At 49.1% G+C, this 21,232-nt stretch overlaps 5 protein-coding genes and 2 non-coding genes across 8 annotated transcripts; 1 reads left to right on the top strand and 6 right to left on the bottom strand.

Annotated features, from left to right (window-relative positions):
- Window positions 1-627: 627 nt before the first annotated feature.
- On the bottom strand, window positions 628-2,675 carry dot1 (histone methyltransferase DOT1). Its single transcript, XM_046084725.1, has 2 exons — window positions 1,896-2,675; window positions 628-1,822 (listed from the first exon to the last, which is right to left on the bottom strand). The coding sequence occupies exons 1-2, from the start codon at window positions 2,435-2,437 to the stop codon at window positions 859-861; spliced, it is 1,506 nt and encodes a 501-aa protein (XP_045940688.1). The 5' UTR covers window positions 2,438-2,675; the 3' UTR covers window positions 628-858.
- A 172-nt stretch (window positions 2,676-2,847) lies between these two features.
- spb1 lies at window positions 2,848-5,856 on the bottom strand. Of its 2 annotated transcripts, XM_046084726.1 has the most exons (4): window positions 5,572-5,856; window positions 5,358-5,507; window positions 3,585-5,292; window positions 2,848-3,527 (listed from the first exon to the last, which is right to left on the bottom strand). In XM_046084726.1, exons 1-4 carry the CDS (start codon window positions 5,587-5,589, stop codon window positions 2,974-2,976), a joined length of 2,430 nt encoding a protein of 809 aa, XP_045940689.1. In that variant the 5' UTR covers window positions 5,590-5,856; the 3' UTR covers window positions 2,848-2,973. The 2 variants fall into 2 exon arrangements, with proteins under 2 accessions (XP_045940689.1, XP_045940690.1); XM_046084727.1 differs by having other exon boundaries at window positions 3,585-5,856.
- A 156-nt stretch (window positions 5,857-6,012) lies between these two features.
- Window positions 6,013-8,762, top strand: LDX57_003089 (uncharacterized protein; the record flags this gene model as incomplete). The annotated part of the gene is made up of 5 exons (XM_046084728.1): window positions 6,013-6,084; window positions 6,210-8,093; window positions 8,152-8,231; window positions 8,284-8,433; window positions 8,504-8,762. 5 exons carry the CDS (start codon window positions 6,013-6,015, stop codon window positions 8,760-8,762), a joined length of 2,445 nt encoding a protein of 814 aa, XP_045940691.1.
- Window positions 8,763-9,600: 838 nt separating this feature from the next.
- LDX57_003090 (uncharacterized protein) lies at window positions 9,601-11,328 on the bottom strand (the record flags this gene model as incomplete). The annotated part of the gene is made up of 6 exons (XM_046084729.1): window positions 9,601-9,644; window positions 9,701-10,341; window positions 10,395-10,654; window positions 10,722-10,790; window positions 10,863-10,901; window positions 10,957-11,328. The coding sequence occupies 6 exons, from the start codon at window positions 11,326-11,328 to the stop codon at window positions 9,601-9,603; spliced, it is 1,425 nt and encodes a 474-aa protein (XP_045940692.1).
- A 3,843-nt stretch (window positions 11,329-15,171) lies between these two features.
- irs4 lies at window positions 15,172-16,848 on the bottom strand (the record flags this gene model as incomplete). The annotated part of the gene is made up of 1 exon (XM_046084730.1): window positions 15,172-16,848. The coding sequence occupies one exon, from the start codon at window positions 16,846-16,848 to the stop codon at window positions 15,172-15,174; it is 1,677 nt and encodes a 558-aa protein (XP_045940693.1).
- Window positions 16,849-17,335: 487 nt separating this feature from the next.
- On the bottom strand, window positions 17,336-17,481 carry LDX57_003092. Its single transcript has one exon. It is a non-coding gene; the product is annotated as a tRNA-Arg (tRNA).
- A 2,697-nt stretch (window positions 17,482-20,178) lies between these two features.
- LDX57_003093 lies at window positions 20,179-20,325 on the bottom strand. Its single transcript has one exon. It is a non-coding gene; the product is annotated as a tRNA-Arg (tRNA).
- Between the last annotated feature and the right edge of the window lie 907 nt (window positions 20,326-21,232).

Here is a 21,232-nt window from a genome sequence, read left to right on the forward strand (position 1 = left end):
CCAGGACTTCCAAGATGAACTAGCATCCCTAACCCTGCAGTTGAACATGGCCGAAGAGCGATCCGACAAGCTGAAAGAGGAGAACCAACACCTCGTGGATCGTTGGATGGCTCGGATGCACAAGGACGCAGAAGCTATGAATGATGCTTCCAGATTCTCATGAAACTGACCCACCTTAACGGTCTTGATAATCTGCTGGGTCAGCCTAGATCTCAGGTTTCTTCCATTCGAGTGAGATTTTTCTTACATCTTCTTCCTTTCCCTTGATGAGATTCATTGATCTATTCTCATTATCTCTATGCACAATATGTATGATACCCATGATTTATTCACATCGAGTCTGAATGACAACCCAGTTATCACCGTCTTAGCAATGAAATGCGCGAAAGCTAAAATGGCAACCCAGAAAAGGAGTGGGTAATACGCCTGAGGCAATCTGCCAAGCATTTCGCCGTTTGCTCCTCCTTGGGCACCTTTGTTAGGCGCGGAAGACCTCGCTTCTTCCTACATCGATCAATTGATCAATTTGGGATTGATCAAGAAAGCATCCTTTTAATCATCATCTTTGACCGTTACAGTGCAAACGGTCCCTACGGATCTTCTACATGCAAAGAAGAACCTGTATCAAGGAAGAGCTAAACAACTATGCTTGCTATATACCTAGTAGTGATGCCCACATGTTTGTACAAGAAATAACCACACTCTCTAAACAAAGTGGTATTTCAGGAAGAAATGTCAAAGAAAGGAAGAAACGATCATCTAGTAAGTACAGAAAAGACCTGGATTATCAAAACCCGGTCTGACATGGAGTAAAAAGAGCTTCAGAGCTCTTGAAGAGTGGAAGGGTGGTCGAGAGCATCACCCCATATCTTCCACAAAGGCCTTCAGTCTGGAGCTATCTTTGGTGGCGATGAAATAGGTTCCACCAACATCCGTCCAGCTTACACTGTTGGACCAATAGTTCCTTTGCTTGACTTTCAGGAGGTTGATGGGGGAGTTCAAATTCCGGGATTGGATCTTATGACCGGCCGGGACGAATGACTTGAGCGACACGATCTGGCATCCCTCTTTCATATCCAAAAAGTGGTTGATCAATTCGTTATTGAGTTGTGGGGTAAATGCTTGGTTGTTAATCAAGATCACGTCCGCACGCTTGAGGACGTCAATAATACTCTGCTCTCGCAGGAAGTCGCCGGATACCAGGTGCGTTTTCCCGGGGGCAATTCCCCAAAGCCTGCACCGAGCCTTGAACTCGGACTGCTGAAGATTGGCGAGGTCGCACGCATTCTGCATCATCTCGCAACCCCAGCTTTCGCAGCCAATTTCCAAGGCCGCCTGTAGGACGACGTTGCCGACGCCTGATCCTAGGTCGACAAAGACCTGACCCGATTTTAGGCCGGTCTCCTTGAAAATCGTGCTAATAAATCGGGGGAGCAGTTCGCCGTAGACGTTGTCGGTTCCATTCTCGTACTGACGCAGGGACTCGACTCGGGGCGAAACAGTGCGCGAATAGATTTGAGTGAGAATGCGCTCCACAAGAGGTAAATTCAACCGATGCGTCGAATCCAACTTCTTCGCGATGCTGCCACTGCGCCTCAACCGTTCTATCGCGTGGTTATAATCCGTCACGACTTGGCGAAAATCTTTCTCTGAACCCTGTGCCAACGCTCGCCGCAACCTCCGTTTGATTCCGGTCGACTCGTTGTTGAACTCGTCCGCTTCATCTTCGGGAATATGGGTCTGGGACACGATATCGACAACCGAGAATATATCGTCGATGGGCTTGAAGTCATCGTTGTCGCGAGGTACCACGAGGTTGTATCTAGGAAAAGGAGAAGCTCGTCAGCAAAGCCCAGGGAGCTGTATGATACCTGCCAGCTACTACGGTCTCTTACCTTTCTTTAGGAGATGCACTAGGATATTGTAGTGAAATCTCCGTAGACTGGACTTTCTCGCCAAAAGCCGGCTTAAAATTCCCCGCCTTCTGGATCGAGGTGATGTCCGCCGCGTGGACCATAGGCAGCGACTTCACATGATCCTCAGAAAATGCTTTTAACGAGCGCACTCGCCTCTCGAAGTCTGGCTCCGCGCTGTCACCTGTACGGGCACGTTTGCGCACCTCGAAAGAGGCGTCGGTGTCGCTCTCATCCTCATCGCTGGACAGTCGTTGCTCTGGCGTTGGTCGCTTGCGGATTTGTCGGGGAGTCCCAACCCGTCGTTTCGAGGCAAGATCGGGGTCCCTCGATACTGACCTGCTCTCGGAAGTGCGTGCTTTTCTCGATTTCTCGACCGGTGAGATTCGCGACGAACTGGCGGGAGTGAGGGAGGTGGATCTCGACGGAGGGGCAGGGCGCGTTTGAACGACTTTGCGAATCTGAGGTTTCTTCGGTTGTAACGAGAACGCTCCTCCCTTCTGGAGGTGGTCGAAAAATCCCATGGAGGAGGGTCAGGGCAGCGCAATCTGGCGGCGGCGGCGGGGGGGAAGTATAGTGACCGATACGGAGACGCGTGGCAAAATCTATGAACAAGGCGGGCAGGCTAAAAAGACTCGATGCGAAATATGTACTAAAAGGCAATAAGTATAAAACAAACGCACGAAGGCACGAAGACCTAACGGCGCAGGTCGCAAAAGTAATGAATGTACGGGAGAAGCGAAGGAGAAGGAAGAAATACGAAGCGAACGAGGGAAGCTGAAAAAGACCGGCGGACAAGAGAGTCCGAGTCGGCCAATGAAATGCAGGCGCCGTCGACGATCGAGTGAGCCGTGTGGCTTGGCGCCCCTCCGTTGTGGCGCATGCTTTACATTTAGGAACTACAGAGAACACATCCTAACAGACTGGCCATATATATATAGAAATTTATAAAACACCGTGGAGAATGCACCCTCCGTGTGGGTATCAACTGTTGAGAGCCTATACATACATCCATCCATCCGTCCGTCGGTGATCAACAAGGCTTGGTCCAATCCCCCCTTTATTTCTTCTTCGCCGCAAGTCGCTTCTGCGCCCGAATATCCTTCTTCATACGAGAATCCACAATCTTGTACTTGCCCTTGACTCCCTTGGGACGACCAGAGATACCCCTGTTGTTTCCCTTGGCAACAACCAGCTTCACTTGCTGCTTGGGCTTCTTCTTGGTGGCCCGGCTCATCAGCCTGGAGATGGTCTGCGACTTGTCTCGCTCGCTGAGTCCTTCGTCCTCGGCAATCAGTGCGGACTTCTTCCGCAGCTTCTCTAGCCTCTGTGCAGCCTTGAACTTCTTGCGACCCTTGGCCTCCATCACCTTCTTGATCGGTCGGGCATTGATAGCACGCAGTTTCTCCTTGATGGCGGCAGCCGCTGCCTTGCTGATGGGCTTGTTCGCTTGGCTGTGCTTGGTCTCGTCGTCGAGGAACCAGTCGGGAAGACCGTCAACGTCCCGGAACGCAAGCCGGTTATAACCATCGTCGATCACGTCCTGGGACTTCTTCTCGCCGGTGGCCATCTGATGAGCCAATGACATAGCTTCCGCGGTGATGATATCGATGTCTGCGCATAGAATGTTAGTGACAAGAGATCATGAATGGAATGCGGTTGAATGCCTACCGAGCTGACCATTCTGCTTCCTTGGGTCCTCTCCCAGGTCCGCGGGCTCATCGTCCTCATCGTCATCATCCGAGAAATCATCCGTCTTTTTCGCCTTCGTCTTCTTGTCCTTGGCGGTCTTTTTCTCCGAGACAGTGTCGTTGCTCTTTTGTTTGGTGTTTTGCTTCTGCAATTCAACAACGGCTTGCGCGTCCTCATCCTCATCCTCGTCTTCGTCTTCGTCCTCAACATCCTCCAGTCCTTGGAAGATGTCTTGGTCGAAGAACATGGCGGCGTTGTTGGAGAGGGCTCCACCCTTCGAAGACTCTCCGTTTGTAGTAGGCGCCCCGGAGTCAGATTCCTCATCCGAATCTCCCTCCTTGTCCGAATCCGAAATTCCCTCCCACTCGTCGGCCTCGTACTGCTTGCGGGCCTTCTTGGCTTTCAGTTTCGAATCTCCATCCTCCTTGCGCTCTTGGTATTGCTCGTACATAGAGTCGAGCTCCCTCTCTAATAGATCACCTTCCTCGTCGCTGTCGTCATCTTCGGGCTCGGATTCAGAGTCTTCGCTATCACTCTCCACCGACGCCTCTTTGCCGGAGGTAAGTTCGTCCGTGACCCCTCCTCTCTGGGCGCGCCTCAGCGAAAAGGTGGCATCCTCACCAAGGGGACCCAGCTGCTCCATACCGATATCCATAGGAGTCGTCATATGCATCTGCATGCGGAGAATCTCCTTGCGCTTCTTTTCGTTTTCCTTCCTTCGCTCCTTCTTGGTCCTTGCACTCTCCTTGTCGCGAAGTCGTTGCAAATCTTCTTGGATCGCCAGTTCATCGTCCATTGGGGCAATTTCAGCCACTTCTTCCTGAGGCTCTTCTTTCTTATGCTGACCCTTCCTCACAATGAGACCGAACTTCTCGCGAACCTTTAGACGCCATCGGAGCAGGTTGCGGAATTCCTTCTTACCCAGCACCTTTAGATCCTCGCAGCAGACCTTGATTTCTTCCGTTGTTTCTTCAAGTCGGTTGATTGTAGCCAGGCCAATATCCCCGCCAGGCGGTTCTGAGAAACTGAGTTTATTGCATGTTCCCAAGATAGCGATCGGATCCGTGGTGTTGATGAAGTCGGTGACTGGAATTTCCTTGTACTGGGTGTAGTCGCCCTCCTCGTAACCCTCTCTCTTACGCTTCTTCTTTTCGGGGTTGAACACCTTCGCCTCGTTATTGGGAGTGGGATCGGCCAATTCGGCGAACACATGCTTGGGGTCGAGGAACTTCGGATCGAGACGCTTTGGAGCCTTGAAGCCGCGGCAGACGACAAAAATTTCGGCAGAGACGTTTCGGGAAGAAGGGGGTTTCGTGGCCTCTACGGAGGTGAACAACTGCTTGAAAACCCACAGAAGAGGGTTGTAGTCTTTCGATCGGAAGACCTTGGTGACGAAAGTACCGCCCTCAGCCAAGAACTCGGTAGCCAGTTTCATAGATTGCAACACCAGCTCCGCCTGAGAGAACGCATCTTGAACCCAGGCCGTACCGACGTTGGGCGCACCGTCATGGAGAACCGTATCCGCCTTCCAGTGTTTCAGATGCGATCGAATCGTAGCGCGACATTTTTCCGTTGTGATGTCGCTTTGGAAACTGATCACTCGAGGGATGGGTTTAATGGGGGCGAGATCAACACCGACGATAATACTCTGCGCAGGCATGCATTCTGCAGCTACTTGACACCAAGACTAGTACTGCTGTTAGCATAACAATTTCCTCCGGGCCAAAAGAAAGAGAAAGAGTATAAACTTACACCGGGCGCAGCGCAAAGATCCAGAAGGACTTTACTCTTTTCCAAAAAGCCATACTTCTTGTTCAGTTGAACCAACTTGAACGCAGCACGAGCTCGATATCCTTTCTCTTTGGCAAGGCGGTACCACTTATCCAAACGACCTTTACCATGCTGTATATAGGGTCAGCGATGAGTCTTTTTCAGAAGAATTTCGATATAGAACGAGATTGCATACCTTCTTCTGGATCGCCATTGTGTCTTATGGTAAAGGGTGACTGACCCCAGAACCAGATCAATGGACGAGAAGTAATCCGGAGTGGTTATAGTGATGGTTGGTACGAGCGCAGAAAAAAAAAGTTATCGGCGACGGCTCCACACCGCCCGCAAGAAAAATTTCCCCTTTCTGGCGCCCTGCACCGCCACATCTTGAAGCCTCAGGCAGCAAAAGGCGGTCAGCGGGGGCGGCGGCATGTGACGTGACATCAACGTTGATCGATCGATCGTCTTTGACGCTGACTTGGCTCTCATCTCTCCCCTCCTAGACTTTATTATTCTGCCACCTTCTGCCTTCCTGTTGGTTTGCTCGCTCGCAAGTAATGTTCTCTTCCTTTCTTCCATGGCGCCCACGGGATCTCGAAAGAGAGTAAAACCCAGCCCGTCAGGCGCGGACTCCCAGATGTCGAACGATGATGGGGCCTTATCTCCCGCGGGCAACGGACGCTCCAATCTACAAAAGCAAGGAGGCGTTGTAAGTGGTATCTACCCATCTCTCTGGGTAAACCAGACCGGGACTTGAGAACGATAGAATATTACCTCCGGGCACTTGTCGATGGATGCTTCATGTGTTTATGACTAATAAGGGGTTTTCAATAGAACTGGTACCCCGGTGTTTGGCCCGCCGTTTCTAGATCATCCAAAGCGGCCCCGGTTACCGAGGTTGCCCGTGAGAGCATTTCCGTCGCGCAGAACGTAGCGTCGAACATCACATCCTCATCGACCCCCCAGCTCGATTCCCTCAAACAACATCGCAATCCATCTCTTCAACTCACGAGGAAGGCGGGCGCGTCAAGCCGATCCCTGCCCGCCGACGCTACCACAACCAAAATTAACATTGCCTCCGATGGTTCTACCTCCACGCCAGCGGTGGACTCTCCAGCAGACCCTGCTGCTGGCTCAACCTCCGAGTCGGTAAACAAAGAGACATTGAACGATAAAGATTCAGACGCGCCAGAGGACAACAACAAAGAGCAATCGAAGACAGCAGCCGAAGTCCCCAGCGATAATACTACAGATCCTGATACTGCAGAGCCAAATCAACCCCCATCGGAAAATACGCAGCCCAGTGGTTGGCTTTCATGGTTCTACAGGCCGGCGACAACCGAACAGGGTCCTGCAGCTGATCCAACGACCGAGACATCGGCCACTCCATCCACCGAGAGCCCACCCCCTAAAGAGGACAACGTCACGCTCACCGAACAAGAGCCAACAAATCCAGACAACGTCCCTGAGACTTCAGAGATCACAGGTAATTCCCAGAAACGGTCCTGGTTCCAGATGTGGTACGGTGTGCCTCCACCACCCAAGGGTGTAGAAGCCGTTGAAGCTGCCGGAGATGATCACCCTACTACAAGTGATGAGACCGCTCCTTCAGTTACTCATCCAGCACCTACGACGGACCAAGAAATTGACAAGTCCGGAGAATCGGAACAACCAGATGCACTCTCTACTGAGTCATCCGCTAAAAATATAAAACCATCCGGGTGGTCGTTTTGGTTTCGAGACACCTCACAAGGCTCAACGCAAACAAACCCGCAAGAAGCGGTTTCGGTGGAAGCTACAAAGCAAGATCCGCCCATTCCGAAGCCCAATGCCACTGAATCAGAGGCAGAGCAGAGAATAGAGGTTTCAAAGAAAGGGACGGTCAAGATCAAACCCTCGAAAGGCAGTTCTGCGGCAACTGAACCAGCCGTGCCGGAGCCAGAGCCTAGACTCAACGCCTCAACGCCAAGTGTCCCGGAGGCTGCTGCGTCCAAACAGCTGCAGAAAATTCTGCCTAACCAGGTTCTGCCACGCTTTAAAGAAACATTCGCTTTGCAGGAAAGGCCAAGCCTCCTCCAGTCGATCGGACGTTTCCTAAGTTACAGCAGGGAATCGAACAATAAACATGTTTACATGACCCGGGATACACCACATATCAAGAGAGCTCTGGCTGTCGGGATACATGGGTATTTTCCTATGCCGTTGATTCGGAGTGTTCTTGGTCAGCCAACAGGGACGTCGGTCAGGTTTTCGAACATGGCAGCAGACGCTATCCAGAAATGGGTCGACGATCACGGATACACATGTAGCATTGAAAAGGTAGCCTTGGAAGGCGAAGGCCGCATCTTTGAACGGGTGGATCTCCTCTGGAAGCTGCTACTGAATTGGATGGAAGAAATCAGGAACGCTGATTTTATCATGTTTGCCTGCCACAGTCAAGGGGTACCCGTGACAATTATGCTGGTGGCCAAGTTGATCTCTTTCGGATGTATCAATGCTGCTCGGGTGAGCATCTGTGCCATGGCCGGCGTCAACATGGGTCCTTTCTCCGAATATCGATCGCGATGGATTAGTGGATCTGCGGGAGAACTGTTCGACTTTGCGTTACCTTACAGCGACGTTTCTAAGGAATATGAAGCGGCCCTCAAGGCTTGCCTAAATTTTGGTGTCCGGATATCTTACATCGGCAGCATCGACGACCAGCTGGTCTCTCTTGAGGTAAGACCTGATTTGTTATTGGAATTAGGAATATATGGGCTGATTATTCCCTTTCTAGTCGTCCTTGTTCTCACCCGTAACTCATCCGTATATCTATCGGGCAGTGTTCGTCGACGGTCGAGTCCATGCACCAAGTTTGTAAGTCATCATACCACCTCGAATCCAGCCACCGTCTAACGAGTCTCAACAGCGTTTCGCATCTGGTTGGATTTGCTCTGAAACTCCGGAACCTGGGCCTCCCAGACCACGGTCTCATCCGCGAATTGAGCTCTCCACTCGCCGGCAGTTTATATAGCGGCGAGGGTCATTCTCGACTCTACGACGACGAGGCCGTCTATCGGTAAGTCAACTCATATTAAACTAAAGCATCCCCTTCGTGCACCAATTTCCTTTCTCTAACATCAAACCAGATTGGCCATCGAATTCGCCCTCGAAACATCCAACGTCCAAGGTGCAACCCTAGATATCCGACGCAGCCTCCCCTCATCCCAAGTAAACCCGTACATCCTCCCCTTCGCCATGCGCGGACTCCTCGAAGAAGAGTTTGTGCGCCGCGAACTCTACGACGAGACTATGCAGCTCCTCCGACAGTTCGACGAGTGGAAACCCACCAGCAAGGTCTTGAAAGACGTCAAGTTCCGCTTGGAAGGAATACGATCGAAGCTTTAGATATAATTTACTTCCTTTTCACTCGGTCACGTGTGCACTTTTCGTTGCTTTGCTTTCATGTCAATATACTTGTACTAAATACAGGCTACAATTTACGGTCAATAGACAAATCAACTTCTTTTCTCTCTCTTTCTTTTCCTTTCCCAAGTGAATTGCAATGTTCCTTTCGCCTCATTCCCATCTACCCTGTATGAACTGACTATACATCTCCTACTCAATAAAAACCGTTCGATGAAAACGAGAGGAAACGAAACCCCATACATAGATCGATTGGTGCTGTTCTATCGGCCGAAACTCCAGGGGTAGATCCAAATACAACATGATAATTGTACATAGATACAAAGAAAGAATGCGCAGTGGATAGATAGATAAGTAACACCTTCCTTCCGCAACCCGTAAAGAAAGAAGATAAAGAAAAGAAAGAAACGAGGGGATGCGAGGGGGTAAAAAAAAAATCATGACCATTTCAGTCGTTAAAAAGATTGCCATTGAGATGTGAAACAGATTGTTTGGACATGTTTCGATAGCCAGTAGACAACGAAATATGGGGGAAGTTGCAAGGCAGAAAGAGTGAGAGAAGGGTATATTGTATTTGCTTTTGGGTATGAATTCCCTTTGTCCATTGTTAAACCCAGTCCAGTCCAGTCCGATCCGATCCGATATATCTGTCCTTTGTCCGATACCCTGATTTGAAAGCGATACTATATAAATGTAAATCCTTGGCAGGAGAGAAATATAAAAAGCCATATTATATAAAAGGGGAAAGAAGAAAAGGAAGAAGGAGAAATGAAGAATAGAAGAAGCGAAAGTGAGAATAGGAGGAAAGAGTGAAGAAACTCTACGCTTCTGGAAACGCCGTGTGATATGCACCTTCGATTTCATCTGTAAAGACCTAATGTCAGCGGAGTCGAATCAATATCAAGGGAAGTGAGACTCACCTCTCATGCCGTCCAACGCCTCGAATGCAATCGCGTAATTGGACACAGTCGCAATGATGCGTTCTAGACCCTGGCGGATCTCCTCGATGAGTCGATCAGAGGGATTGTCCATGGATTTGTTGTCATAATCCGGTGACATCTGCTTCTCGACTCGTGCTTTGTAGAAGATCATCAACATGGCATAGCTGCCCTGCATCAAGCAGCAAGCAAACGATGGCATGGTTCGCGGTAGTTCATTTTGTGGCATTAATTGCATGCCTTTGCCCCCTTCGCTCAGTGGCCGTGGTAGCGGTAAGCTCTGGAACATGTGCGAGATCAGCAGAGCTGCTCGAAGGCATATCTTGGCCGAGTGTTGAGAGCTGTAAGGGAACCCGTTTGTGAATGAATACTGCGACATCGAGTTGTAATCCGATGACGCCGAGGACATTGATGAGGGCGTAAGTTCGCTTGGAGGCTGCTGAAGTGGTTCCAATCCTCCACATGAGCACCCGATGGTGTTGATCCCGCTGGCGGCCTTGCTCTGCTTGGTTTGGTTTCCTGGGGCCGCGTTGCCGGCGTTGGCTGCGGTAAGATCGCAATGTTTCTTGATGAAGATGGGAATGTCCGAGAACGCCCTGAAGCGATGAATTTTGATTTGTGCGCTGGTCCAAGGTTAGCCAAATCCTTGAGCCGCTTGATCGTCTAGGAAGCCCACCTGGATATCTTAATGCGCGAGATTGCACGAATACTTTGGGCTATGGAGTATTCAATATCACCGCCACGGTTTACAGATTGAGGAACGATGGGGAGCAAATTGGACTGCGCCAGCGCAGAACTAGCCCAAGCATCAAGCTGTCGCATGCGTTCATAGATGTAATGCATATTGGTCCTGGTTGCGATGCATTTGTTCAGGTCGATGATATACTGAGTCGCCGAGACAAGTACTTGTTGAGCTTGCATTAGGACGGACCATCCCTGTGGAATTGTTAGAATGTTATCTCTGAATTTAGAATCCACGTCGGATGACAGCAGGGAAACGCACATCTGGATCCGCAGAGAATCGCGGATAAGGTGTTACGAATTGCGGATCATTGGCTACGATCGAAAGCGGCTGTTGAACTTTTGTATTAGCAGCTGAATCGCCAAAGAATTAGTTCAGAATGAAGCGAAGTAGGCGGCTTACCGTTGTGCTAACAATGGATCCTTGCAAAACACAATAATACTGCGAAATCTCAAGGTTAGCCATTGCGTCTGAGATTGACTGCGATCGTTCATACCGTCATCCACCACGCTCTCCTCCGCGCCTCCGCAAATTCATCATGCTCCTCTCCCAAGGCGTGAAGAGACATATCCAATGCGATTGCCAATGCTTGACCGGCACGGTAGCGCATTTTTAGAAGATTGCCCCGCTGGGTATATTCGTAGATGGAAAGAACCAAGAGAGCGAGGACGCTTTCAAGTTCCACGGGCGTCCGAGGGTGGAAAGGCTCGCGGTCAACTGTCGGCCGATCTCCCGACAGGGCCTGAGAGGGGTCCGTGGAAGACGCCTGAAGCTCGCAATCCGCCTCAATGCTAGCATTGGCCAATTGTGCAAAGGTATGGGCGTAGGCCCTGCGACGGATGACAGAAATCGGAGACGACGGCTCCATATCATTCGGATGTGGGACCAGGGCCAGTATGGCAGACAGTGCAAGACTGAGAGGAGAGCGTGGCTTGTATATCAAGACAGGTTCTTCGGATGGAGAATCAGAATATGATCCAGCCCCTTCCATTGGGCTGTCGGGGGATGGAGACAACACTCTTGGGGGAAGGATAGGGAAATAGGGATGGATGAAGAAATAGTAGGCGTTGAGTCTGATCAAGTATTAGACAAAACGAAGGGCAAATCCATTGAAGAACTCACATATCGTGTTCATGGGCGTAAGCCCTGACCAAGGATGGTGACGAGACACTAGATGGCGAAGGTGTCGGCTCCATTTGAGCATGACAACTAGGCGTTTCGTTCGGGACAAACAGATCGGCAAACATGTTGTGGACATCGGAAGTGAAATCCAAACTTCTCAGGCCCGCACCTGGAATGGAAAGCACATCGATTTGACCAAACATTCCCGGGGCTAGTATCTCAGGTTAGCGACATGGAAGCTGTATTGGACATGTTGATCGTTCACGTACAATCGTCAAAGCCGGTCGAAGAGGGTGGAATAGTCGAGTCCGACGTGTCATCCTGTTGAACGAGTACGTCTGTAGGAATGGACGGCCTTTTCTTCTTCCTCGGACCACCGCGCTTGCTGGGCAAGTAAGAACATTTTTTCTTCTTGCCAAGACACTTCACACATAGGAGGTAAATTCCTCAGCATATAGTTCTTAAAGGGGTTCGAAGGGAGAGAGCGTAAGTGAGGGAGAAGCCAATGGGGAATATGATAGTGCATGGCACAGACCATTGACAGACACGGCCAGCAGGGAAGTGTAGTGTTTAAAGGCCAGGGAGTAGACAGAAAAAAGAAAGAACGACCTACGTTTGAGCATGGATCTTGTCCGTCACAGCGTGTCCGTGACGCTCGACTGTATGAATGCCATCACCGTCAGCTTCGCCGAGTAGAAAAAGAGAGGGTCGCAAAGTGCGATCAATAGATACGAAAAAGACTTACCAGGACAGACAGGCTACCTTGACGGGCGGTTTGGCAAACTTCTTGCGCACGACAGTCGTCCTGGCCATCTTGGGCTGTGTAACTGTCGTGGTGACTCCACTGTCATAGGAACTTGAGAAAGTGCCCAGCACCATGGCGAAAGTTGTCTTGGGCTACTTTTGTCGGTCATGCAATCTGCGAACAAGAACGAGCGTGCTACCGTCGGCTTCCTCCACCGAGTTAGACGCTCCAATGGCGCATTACTACAGAGCGCAAGAACGTACAAGACGGAGACGGAGGAGTTCTCTCTCACTCACTCTCTCTCTCTCTCTGTGTCTCTCTCTCTTCCTGTTGTATTGCCAGGAAAATCGGGGGGAGGAAGCAAGCCCGTTGAAATCCTCACACTTTCTCTCTCTCCTTTTTTTTTGGTTTTTTTTCGACCTTTTTGAAACAATTTTTTTTCTGAACTTCTTCTTTCACACTCACTTTCTTCCCCTCAATTAACGGGAAATGAGGGAACAAAAGAACGAGAATGCCGAGGAAGTGGTCTGATATACAGAGGCGATAGAGAAAGCTGGGGAGGGAAGCGCGGGCTTAATCATCCATCGTCAATCAAAAGCAAATCCCGAAAGACGGACGGCCGGGATTTGCTTCAGTCAGGCAAAGCGCGAATGTGGCGCCGGATTAGTCACCCCTCGGGGCTGGAAGATCGGCTTAGCGTTGCACGATTCCTTTGATCGACTGCATACTTCTACATCGACTAAACTACACGTCTACAGCCTACAGGAATACGCCTACATATCCGGTATCTATAATAGTGGGATAGCCCTGATTTTGGGCACTACAGCACTACAGCACCACAGCACCAGAGCACTAGGAGTTTCTCCTCTCCAGTCTGTCTACTTCCCTTCCGGATCGTCTGCCCTCCTGCATCTTTGGCTCCTGCCCTTTTCGGCTGCGCGGGATCTTGCGGACCCGGTCACGTTGCGATCACGTGATCGTCGCGCCACCGTCGAGAATGCGCCGGCCGTGAGCCCGTCGTTCCCCTCCCAGCTATCGGACGAGTCCATGGTGACACTCCTCGTTAAAGTTCAGCCCTTGGCTTCTCCCGTCCACTTTCGTACTCGATTCCGACGGCAGACTCCACTTCCCAGTCAATATCTAGTTCTCTACCAGTTCGGACCTCGACATGACGTGTGGTCGCTGACTGGCTTAATCTGCCAGAGCTATTTACCCGAGATCCGGAGAGATTGCCTTGTCAGAATTCCAAATCCTGGAACACTCGGAGTGGGGAATGCGAATAAGAAAGAAAAGGAGAAAAAGAAAAAAGAAAAAAGAAAAGAAAAAAAAAAGCAGAACCAAAAGAATCCTTCGGGTAAGGGGGTAAGCAAGACTCACATATGTAGCTTCACCTACAAAGTAAGGATGAGACGAGACATGCGCCGTTCCCCCTCTTAGCTCGTCCGACAAAAGTACAGGAATGGCCGCATGAACCATGGACGACGTCGTTCGGTCTGAACTCTGAAACTATACTAAGAAACAGGGTGGGGCTTTTTTTTCGATCGAGATCAGATCAGTCAATCTAGTATAAGTATTCATCGTCCTGGGCGGTACTTTCGACGTCCGCCAGAGCAATAGGGAGGCCCCATTCACGAAGGTCATTCTTTCACTCGGTTTCTAGTCTCCTGGAATGCAGGGCTGATCAATCCCTCATTGGTCTTTTCTTATTCTATTCCCGGATCGGCACGGATACTGCCATGGTCCTCGACCAGGGGTCTACACGATTTGCTCCGTTAGCTTGTCCGCCTGCCTAGGGCTAGACTAGGGCTTGAGGAAGGCTTAAGAAAGGCTTGGGGAAGGGACGCAGATCGAAGTAAGACATGACCAGTAAAGCAACGGTGCATTCAACAATGCCGAACTGTGCCGGCTGGCTATCCCTGCCTCATCCATCTATCTATCAATCAATCAATCAATCAATCAGAAGGCCAATACATACATATGATCGGCCCAACGGAAAGACAGCACCTCCTCCAGATAGCCGCAAGCCTTGAGAAGCGCCACGCAGGTGTGACGTTAAGGGGAAAAAAAAGCCCCTCCCTACGATGGTGATCGATATGATACATAACGGTCATGTGCATTGGGGGCTGTCTGTCGTTGAGCTAATTATTAGTTATTACTGTACTATTCTGCACCTGTTCTCTTCCAGCATTGCACATACATACATACATGTACGTTGGGGTGATCGCGTTCGCAGCCCATCTTCCTATTCTGGACCAACGGCCTGTGGCAAGGCGGGCCGGTATTTAATTAATCGATGCATTGTGAGTGGACTGGCTTTTCATCCGGATCCAGCCACGGACAGTTCGACCAGATGCTGATCCCACCTGATCCAGCACCTTGCATTGTGTGTACATGGGTGTCAGGGCTATGGAAACATGGCAGTCTGCTCGGGGCGTTGGGCACTCAATTCGCTCACCTCACTGCGATCTCTATCATCATCTAGTTAATGTATACATTATCTTGCATCATCAGACCGATCGCAGTTGCCAACATTTCCAAGGGACCCGGTCCACAAGGAAGACAGAAAAGGCGGTCAATGGGTGCACTTCAGTTTTAGGGGTAGGGCGGCAAGGTGAGCGATAATCCTCATGGCAAATCTGAAGCCATTCGCGTCGCCGTGGACATCTGAGCAAGGAGCGGTGGAGAGGGGTGGGGCATAGTTCGACCATTATGTTCTATATACTCCGTACCGCTGCTGATGAATTCCAAATCTCATGATTTTGAGTTCAATAGACTTCGACTATGGATAGATACCGCACTGCAGTAGGGGCTGTAAAGGAGAAAAAACCAGATCAGGATCCACCGCTATATGAGGCTTTGCTGCGATAACGTCACGCCGGGCACGCGCCTCACACTGTACCAAACGCTGTCGGGCACCTTGGGAGGCAGCTTATGGCCCTTCAGTTGTTGATCGATCAACCACATCCCCACGACAAACTCGTCCCGCTTCAAGATGCCTATCTTCTGGTGATCGACGAGATCCCAGATCTGCTCCAAATTGACGGCCGGTAAGCGGCTGCGCGACCAGATGTCGCGAACCACGACGTTGACCACCATGTCTGACGCGTTTGCGGGATATCCGTCAGACGCTTGATCCTGCTGTGCTGTTTGCTGATCCAATAGGGACGGGGTCACGTATAACCCCTTGTTGGCAGCCCAGACGCCCTCGTACCGTTTCCGCTCCTTTTCCGTGATTTCGCTCCGCCACCGTTTTCGATCCCCTTCGTGGTGCTTGTGGGGATGCTTACGAACAAGATGCTTCCTGTGCCGCTGAGTATGTGCCTCCTCGTCGTCGGACTTGGCCGCATCGCGGAGTGTATGCCGCATAGTGCCCGGGGGGCTGGAGGAGATCGAATGTTCACTCCTGCCCGAGTGCTGCAGGCGTAAGATTGAACGCGACCTTGGCCGGCGCTGCGGTGGAGGGGTGGGTGGAACTTTCCTGGGTGGTGGTGCCCGGCTGGAGGCCAACGACGACGCGACTATAGCATCCGACAGGGCTTCTTCGTCCATATCGAGTAGACTCGAGCTGCTGGTGTTGAGCGAGCGACCAGATACAGATGCCATGCCGGGACTCATTGGTCGTCTTGGAGGGTCACGGGTATCTAGGAGCTTTCGATGGTCTCTCGGTCCCTGGTTTGACCAAGTGCCTGGTCGCGCAGGAAGTGGAGGCGCTTTCTCATCGGAAAGGGTAGATGAAGCCTTGGAGCGAACCGATGCACGGGAGCTTAAAGGCGGCTCGGGAGTCCGCGTTTGGTGCCGGATAGGAAGAGCGGTGTCGGTCACATTCAGCCCTCCAGTGGCTAATCGAGGTTTCCGTGGCACCGGCGGAACGGGACGGGGCTTTGCTACAGCCGTCTGTATGGGCTCAGGCACTGCAGGAGATGTCTCCCCTATTGGTTTTCGTTGAATAGAACCGGTTCTGGACGGCAAGCCTTGCTCATCTGCCGAGATACTTGGCGTAGAACTGGTGCTTGTCGTCAGGTCGTCCATAGAGTCCCCCGTCAGCAAGTCCACGTGTTGATTTTGGTTGCGGGGCATAGTCGAGACCCTATTCACATGCTGCATCGAACGCATACTAGGCGCCGGAGAAGGGTTTCTCTTTTCGCTTGCCATCGCGGACTTCTCCGCAGCAAGCTGAGCGGCGATCTGATGCATAGACCGTTGTTTGGTGATCGTCTTGTTGATCTGATTTCTCTCGGGCGTGGTTTGCAAATTGGGAGGTTGTGACTGTGCCGCGAACCTCCCGATCTTGTCCTTTACAGAGCCGATTTCAGGCGTATCGGCCTCGGAATGAGGCTCAGGGCCACGGCTGGTATCCATGGGCATGGCGGTTCTATGGATAGCGGCGGGTGAAACACCTCTTGACGGACTCCCATGGAACGCATTGACGGCACCTTGAAGAGCTGTCAGGGAGTGATTGGCATTATTGCGCGACAAATGAGCAGCTGGCCGCGGGTCTAGACCGGAAGTTGAGCTTGCCATTAACGGGGAAGGGGTCTGCTGCGGTCGAAAGTTCGGGTCGGCGCTTAGGTAAGGACGAGCCACGTGGCTCGTCTAATTCATAAAAGGATGGGTTTGAGGCACGAGATTGGAATCAAACCATGATGGAGTAGCGAACTAGTTCAGGTGCGGAGTGTTCAGTGTTGACTGGTAAGAAGAAAGAAGGATTGCTCAGAGTACTTAGAACCTTAGTTTAGTTAACTAGTTGGTTAACTAACAATGGGGAGAGGCAAGAGGCTTAATAAGCATTATCGCGGAAGGATCAGGGGATATACTCCGTACTAAGATAAAAATTATATTATTGATCTGAATAAATAAGGGGGGGAGAGGGGGAAAACCTAGTTAACTGATAGCTGCAAACGAATTTGCGCATGTTTAATTATACATACTTACTTTGAGGTACTTGGTCGTTGATTATCTTGGAGAAAAGGTAAAGAGCGAATGAATGATAATTCAAAAAAAAAGAAGTCGACAGCTGCAGGATTCGAACCTGCGCACTCGAAAGTACACGCTAACTTAGAGGAATACTATGGACATGTTAGTTGAGTTGTGGGAAGGGGATTCAAAGAGGGAGACGTACGCAGGCGTGCGCCTTAACCACTCGGCCAAACTGTCCGATTTGAGTAAAATATAAACAAGAGTGAATCAGAAGGCAAAGGCATGAAATCAACCAACTACTAACCAGCTTGTGTGGGGCTTAGGTGTAAAGAGCGAACGAATGAATAGAGCTGTTAAGTTGCTGGCAGTGGCAGTGGCAGTCTTCCATATAGAGTTCAGGCGAGTCCCTGGCAACCGAATGCGGTAATATCGCCGGCTGCCACGGTATGTAAAATAATGCCTGTCATGGTCAATCCTCGCCGGCAACCTCTGGAGCCTGGCAATTCGCTCGATTTACTAGAGTGCTACTCCTACCACTACTACCACCACTACCGTACTACTCTGCTGTACTGTCTGCTCATATATATCTCTCTCTTATACATACGCTGTATATAAAGGAATGTTGTATTTACATATAGGATTTACTACTTTATACTACTTTATATAGTAAGCGAAATATATATTCTCTATATCTCAAATTCTATCTATATAGTATAGCATTACTGTAACTAGTAGTAGTAGGAGTACTCCGTACGATGTAGTAGTAGTAACGTATTTCACAAGCGAACGTGCCACACAAACGAACGTGACACCGCCAGCCAATTCCTGTCTATAGAGTAGATACTATAGCCTTTATCAACCAAACAATCAGATTTCTATTTAAAAATTAATTGGAAACTCGATTAGGACATTACAATCGCTTATGTCTTAGATTATGACAATCGCTGCAGCGCGATGGCGCTCGTACGCGCGGTCCAATTGCAAAAAGCGTTGGATCTATGAAAAACGTATTTTGATCTTCATCAACCTCATTCTCGTGCTGAAATCGCTTTAGGCCTTCTCAAAGTGATGAGTCCTTTTCTATAGCTAATTGTCTAGTAGACTTGTTCTGTCTTTCGCTTTCCCATTCATTATTAGCACAATGTTTGCGTATTTCTTCCTTTGCAAAAAGAAACTCATTAAGCGTCAATTCATGACCTTTAATGATCTTGTCCAATCGCGCTTCTATCAAAGGTAAAGGACTATGAGCGCGTTCTTTAAGCAATCTCTTTGCTGCAGAAGCTTGCTTTTCCAACTATTTAGTTGTGTAAAGTGTTTTAGGCGTTGAATCAGTTGATCGACTGCCTGAAGAAGTAAAGATCTTTAATTGAATATTCAACTTGCTAAACATTCTATCTGAATTGAAAAGAATCAAGTCAATAACTGCAAAACTGTTCTGAATAGGCTCTACTGTAAAAGCAAGATCACGGACCGTTGCAAACATCTTTAGAAAATCAAACTTTGTAATATGTCTGACTCCTAGATTTGTCTTTTGCTTCACTAGATCGCCGTACGTGCCTTTTAGACCTCGAAAGCAGCCCACATCTAGAGGCTGGAGATTGTTGAAAGAATGCGGAGACATGCAAATAAAAATAATATTATTTTCACTGCATAATTGATCGAATTGAAGTAAGAGATGACTGTCATGGCCGTCCATAATTAAAAGGCAGTATTTCTCAATCGTACGGTGAATAATCATAAAAATAAAAAGATATTTTAACCAGCGAAGGCTTATCTCATTAAAAGTCCATCCATTAGGACTAACTTCAAGCCTGATATCCAGTAAAAGCTTTGATTTTTCATACCAACCTTCTATATGAACCTTCCCTTTGAAGATAACACACGGAGGAAGCACCCAACCAGTAGAGTTAATACATTCAATCGAAATAATCCATTCCCGATTGCCTGACTGTACAACACGCGCTTTGCCATAATAATCAGCTCTAATAAGTACTCGAGCATTAGATATTAGGCCCATAGCGAAGCCAATTTCGTCGAAATTGTAGATATCCTCCTGTGCGATCCCATGTTGCATTATAATGATTTGTACGCGATCAAACCACTCTTTCATCACTTTAAGATTTTCGCATTTAACGCGTCGATAATCATATCGTCGAGAAAAGCAGGATTTTACTTTAGAACGGCATTTAATAAAGTTAATAATCCAGTTCACTCCAACTAATTAAATAAATGTAGTACCGCGGCCAGCAAGAAGAATATTAGCCATTTTTCGTGCATTTGATGGCTTAGGAGGAGCTCCACGTCGATCTAACAATAGAATCCATTGTACAAGCGATTCCTCTTCATTTTGAGTCATTTTATGATTGTTGGCGCGTATTTCTGAGCGCGAAGTTCTTCCGCTAAGTCGACGATTGAGAGTTTTATGGCAAATATGAAAAACACGCGCAGCTTCACGAATACTGCGAATTTCTTGATTTTTCAAAGCAGCAATAGCAAGTTTGATTCTGTCTTCCCGTTCTGCTAATTTTTTTGAATTTTGACGCGTTTTTGGAGGCATGGTTGATGGTTGAATTAGGTGAGGTTTTCCAACGCGTCTAAGTTGCGGGCGGTGTCACGTTCGTTTGTGTGTCACGTTCGCTTGTGAAATACGTTAATAGGATTTCGGGATTATTTTTGGGACTTGATTAAATAATCGGAAATTGTTTTGCAGCTGCCAGCAACTTCATTTTTAAATACTGGGAAGCGGGAACGCTTTACCGCATTCAATTAGCGCTGCCGCTGCCATTGCCACTGCCAAACGACTTAACACATGCACCCCGATTCCTTGGCCAATTTGTCTGCTGGTGAGGACAGGGCAACAGGCAGTAGATGGTGGAAGCCCACAACGTAAAGGGGGTGTGTGTTTGTATAAAGCAAAAAATGTTGAAAGGTAATCGACAGCTGCAGGATTCGAACCTGCGCACTCGAAAGTACACGCTAACTTAGAGGAATACTATGAAGATGTTAGTTAGGTTGTGGGAAGGGGATATGAAGAAAGGTGACGTACGCAGGCGTGCGCCTTAACCACTCGGCCAAACTGTCAGGTTGTGAAAGACATCAGAATCTAGCTGAACATTGTCCTTGGGCCTAGAAAGGAGGAAGTAGATAATGATGTGCCAGCTACAAGTACCTTGCCTAGTATTATTGTACATTGCTAGAACTTGCTTATTGGGAATATCTCTTTCCCTGAGTGGGTAAAATGGTCCGGCTAGGTGGGATTGCTTGGCTTTGATTACCATCGTGAAGCCGAAGAGTTACAGTATTTTCATAGATATAGGAAGACTTTTTGAGTAGCTAATCATTCTCAAGTTAGGTCGTCGGTGCTGCCAGATAAAAGCCTCATATTACCTATCTTGTCCTGCCCCTGAGGTGCAAGCTGCCAAGTATTATCTTCGTGTTTCTTCAGCTGGCGAACGTTTTCTATGTGGGAGACAAGCAACTGTTTACAGAGTAGAGGATCGAGAAATGTTCATTTTCAATCATCGCGCTATGCACATCATCCTATATGCCATGTGTGGGATTGAATGGAGTACACAAAAAAAGAGAAAGATAACGACAGCTGCAGGATTCGAACCTGCGCACTCGAGAGTACGCGCTGACTATTATTGTTGGGACAACGAATACTGTGATAATGTTAGTGGAAAAGCTAGGATAATGGGTACTCCGTAGAGTAGATAAGAGAACGTACGCAGGCGCGCGCCTTAACCACTCGGCCAAACTGTCTGTTCGATAATAGTCCATATAATTCTCGTCACATAGGGATCTGAAAAAGATCAAGCGATGTGGAATCCGTTGCCGGTTGATCTACTGTAGTTACTAGTTCTTACTTAACTGTGTCATGTTGTATGGCTGTACGATTGTACAGATCGAAAGGTGGTTAATTTACCTATTTGGGAGAGGAACCTGGATGTGTCGGAAAGGCATCCGATCCATTACCTATTCTATAGAT

This window comes from Aspergillus melleus (genome assembly GCF_016097325.1).
Source record: "Aspergillus melleus strain CBS 546.65 chromosome Unknown contig2, whole genome shotgun sequence".
Lineage (NCBI taxonomy): Eukaryota > Fungi > Ascomycota > Eurotiomycetes > Eurotiales > Aspergillaceae > Aspergillus > Aspergillus melleus.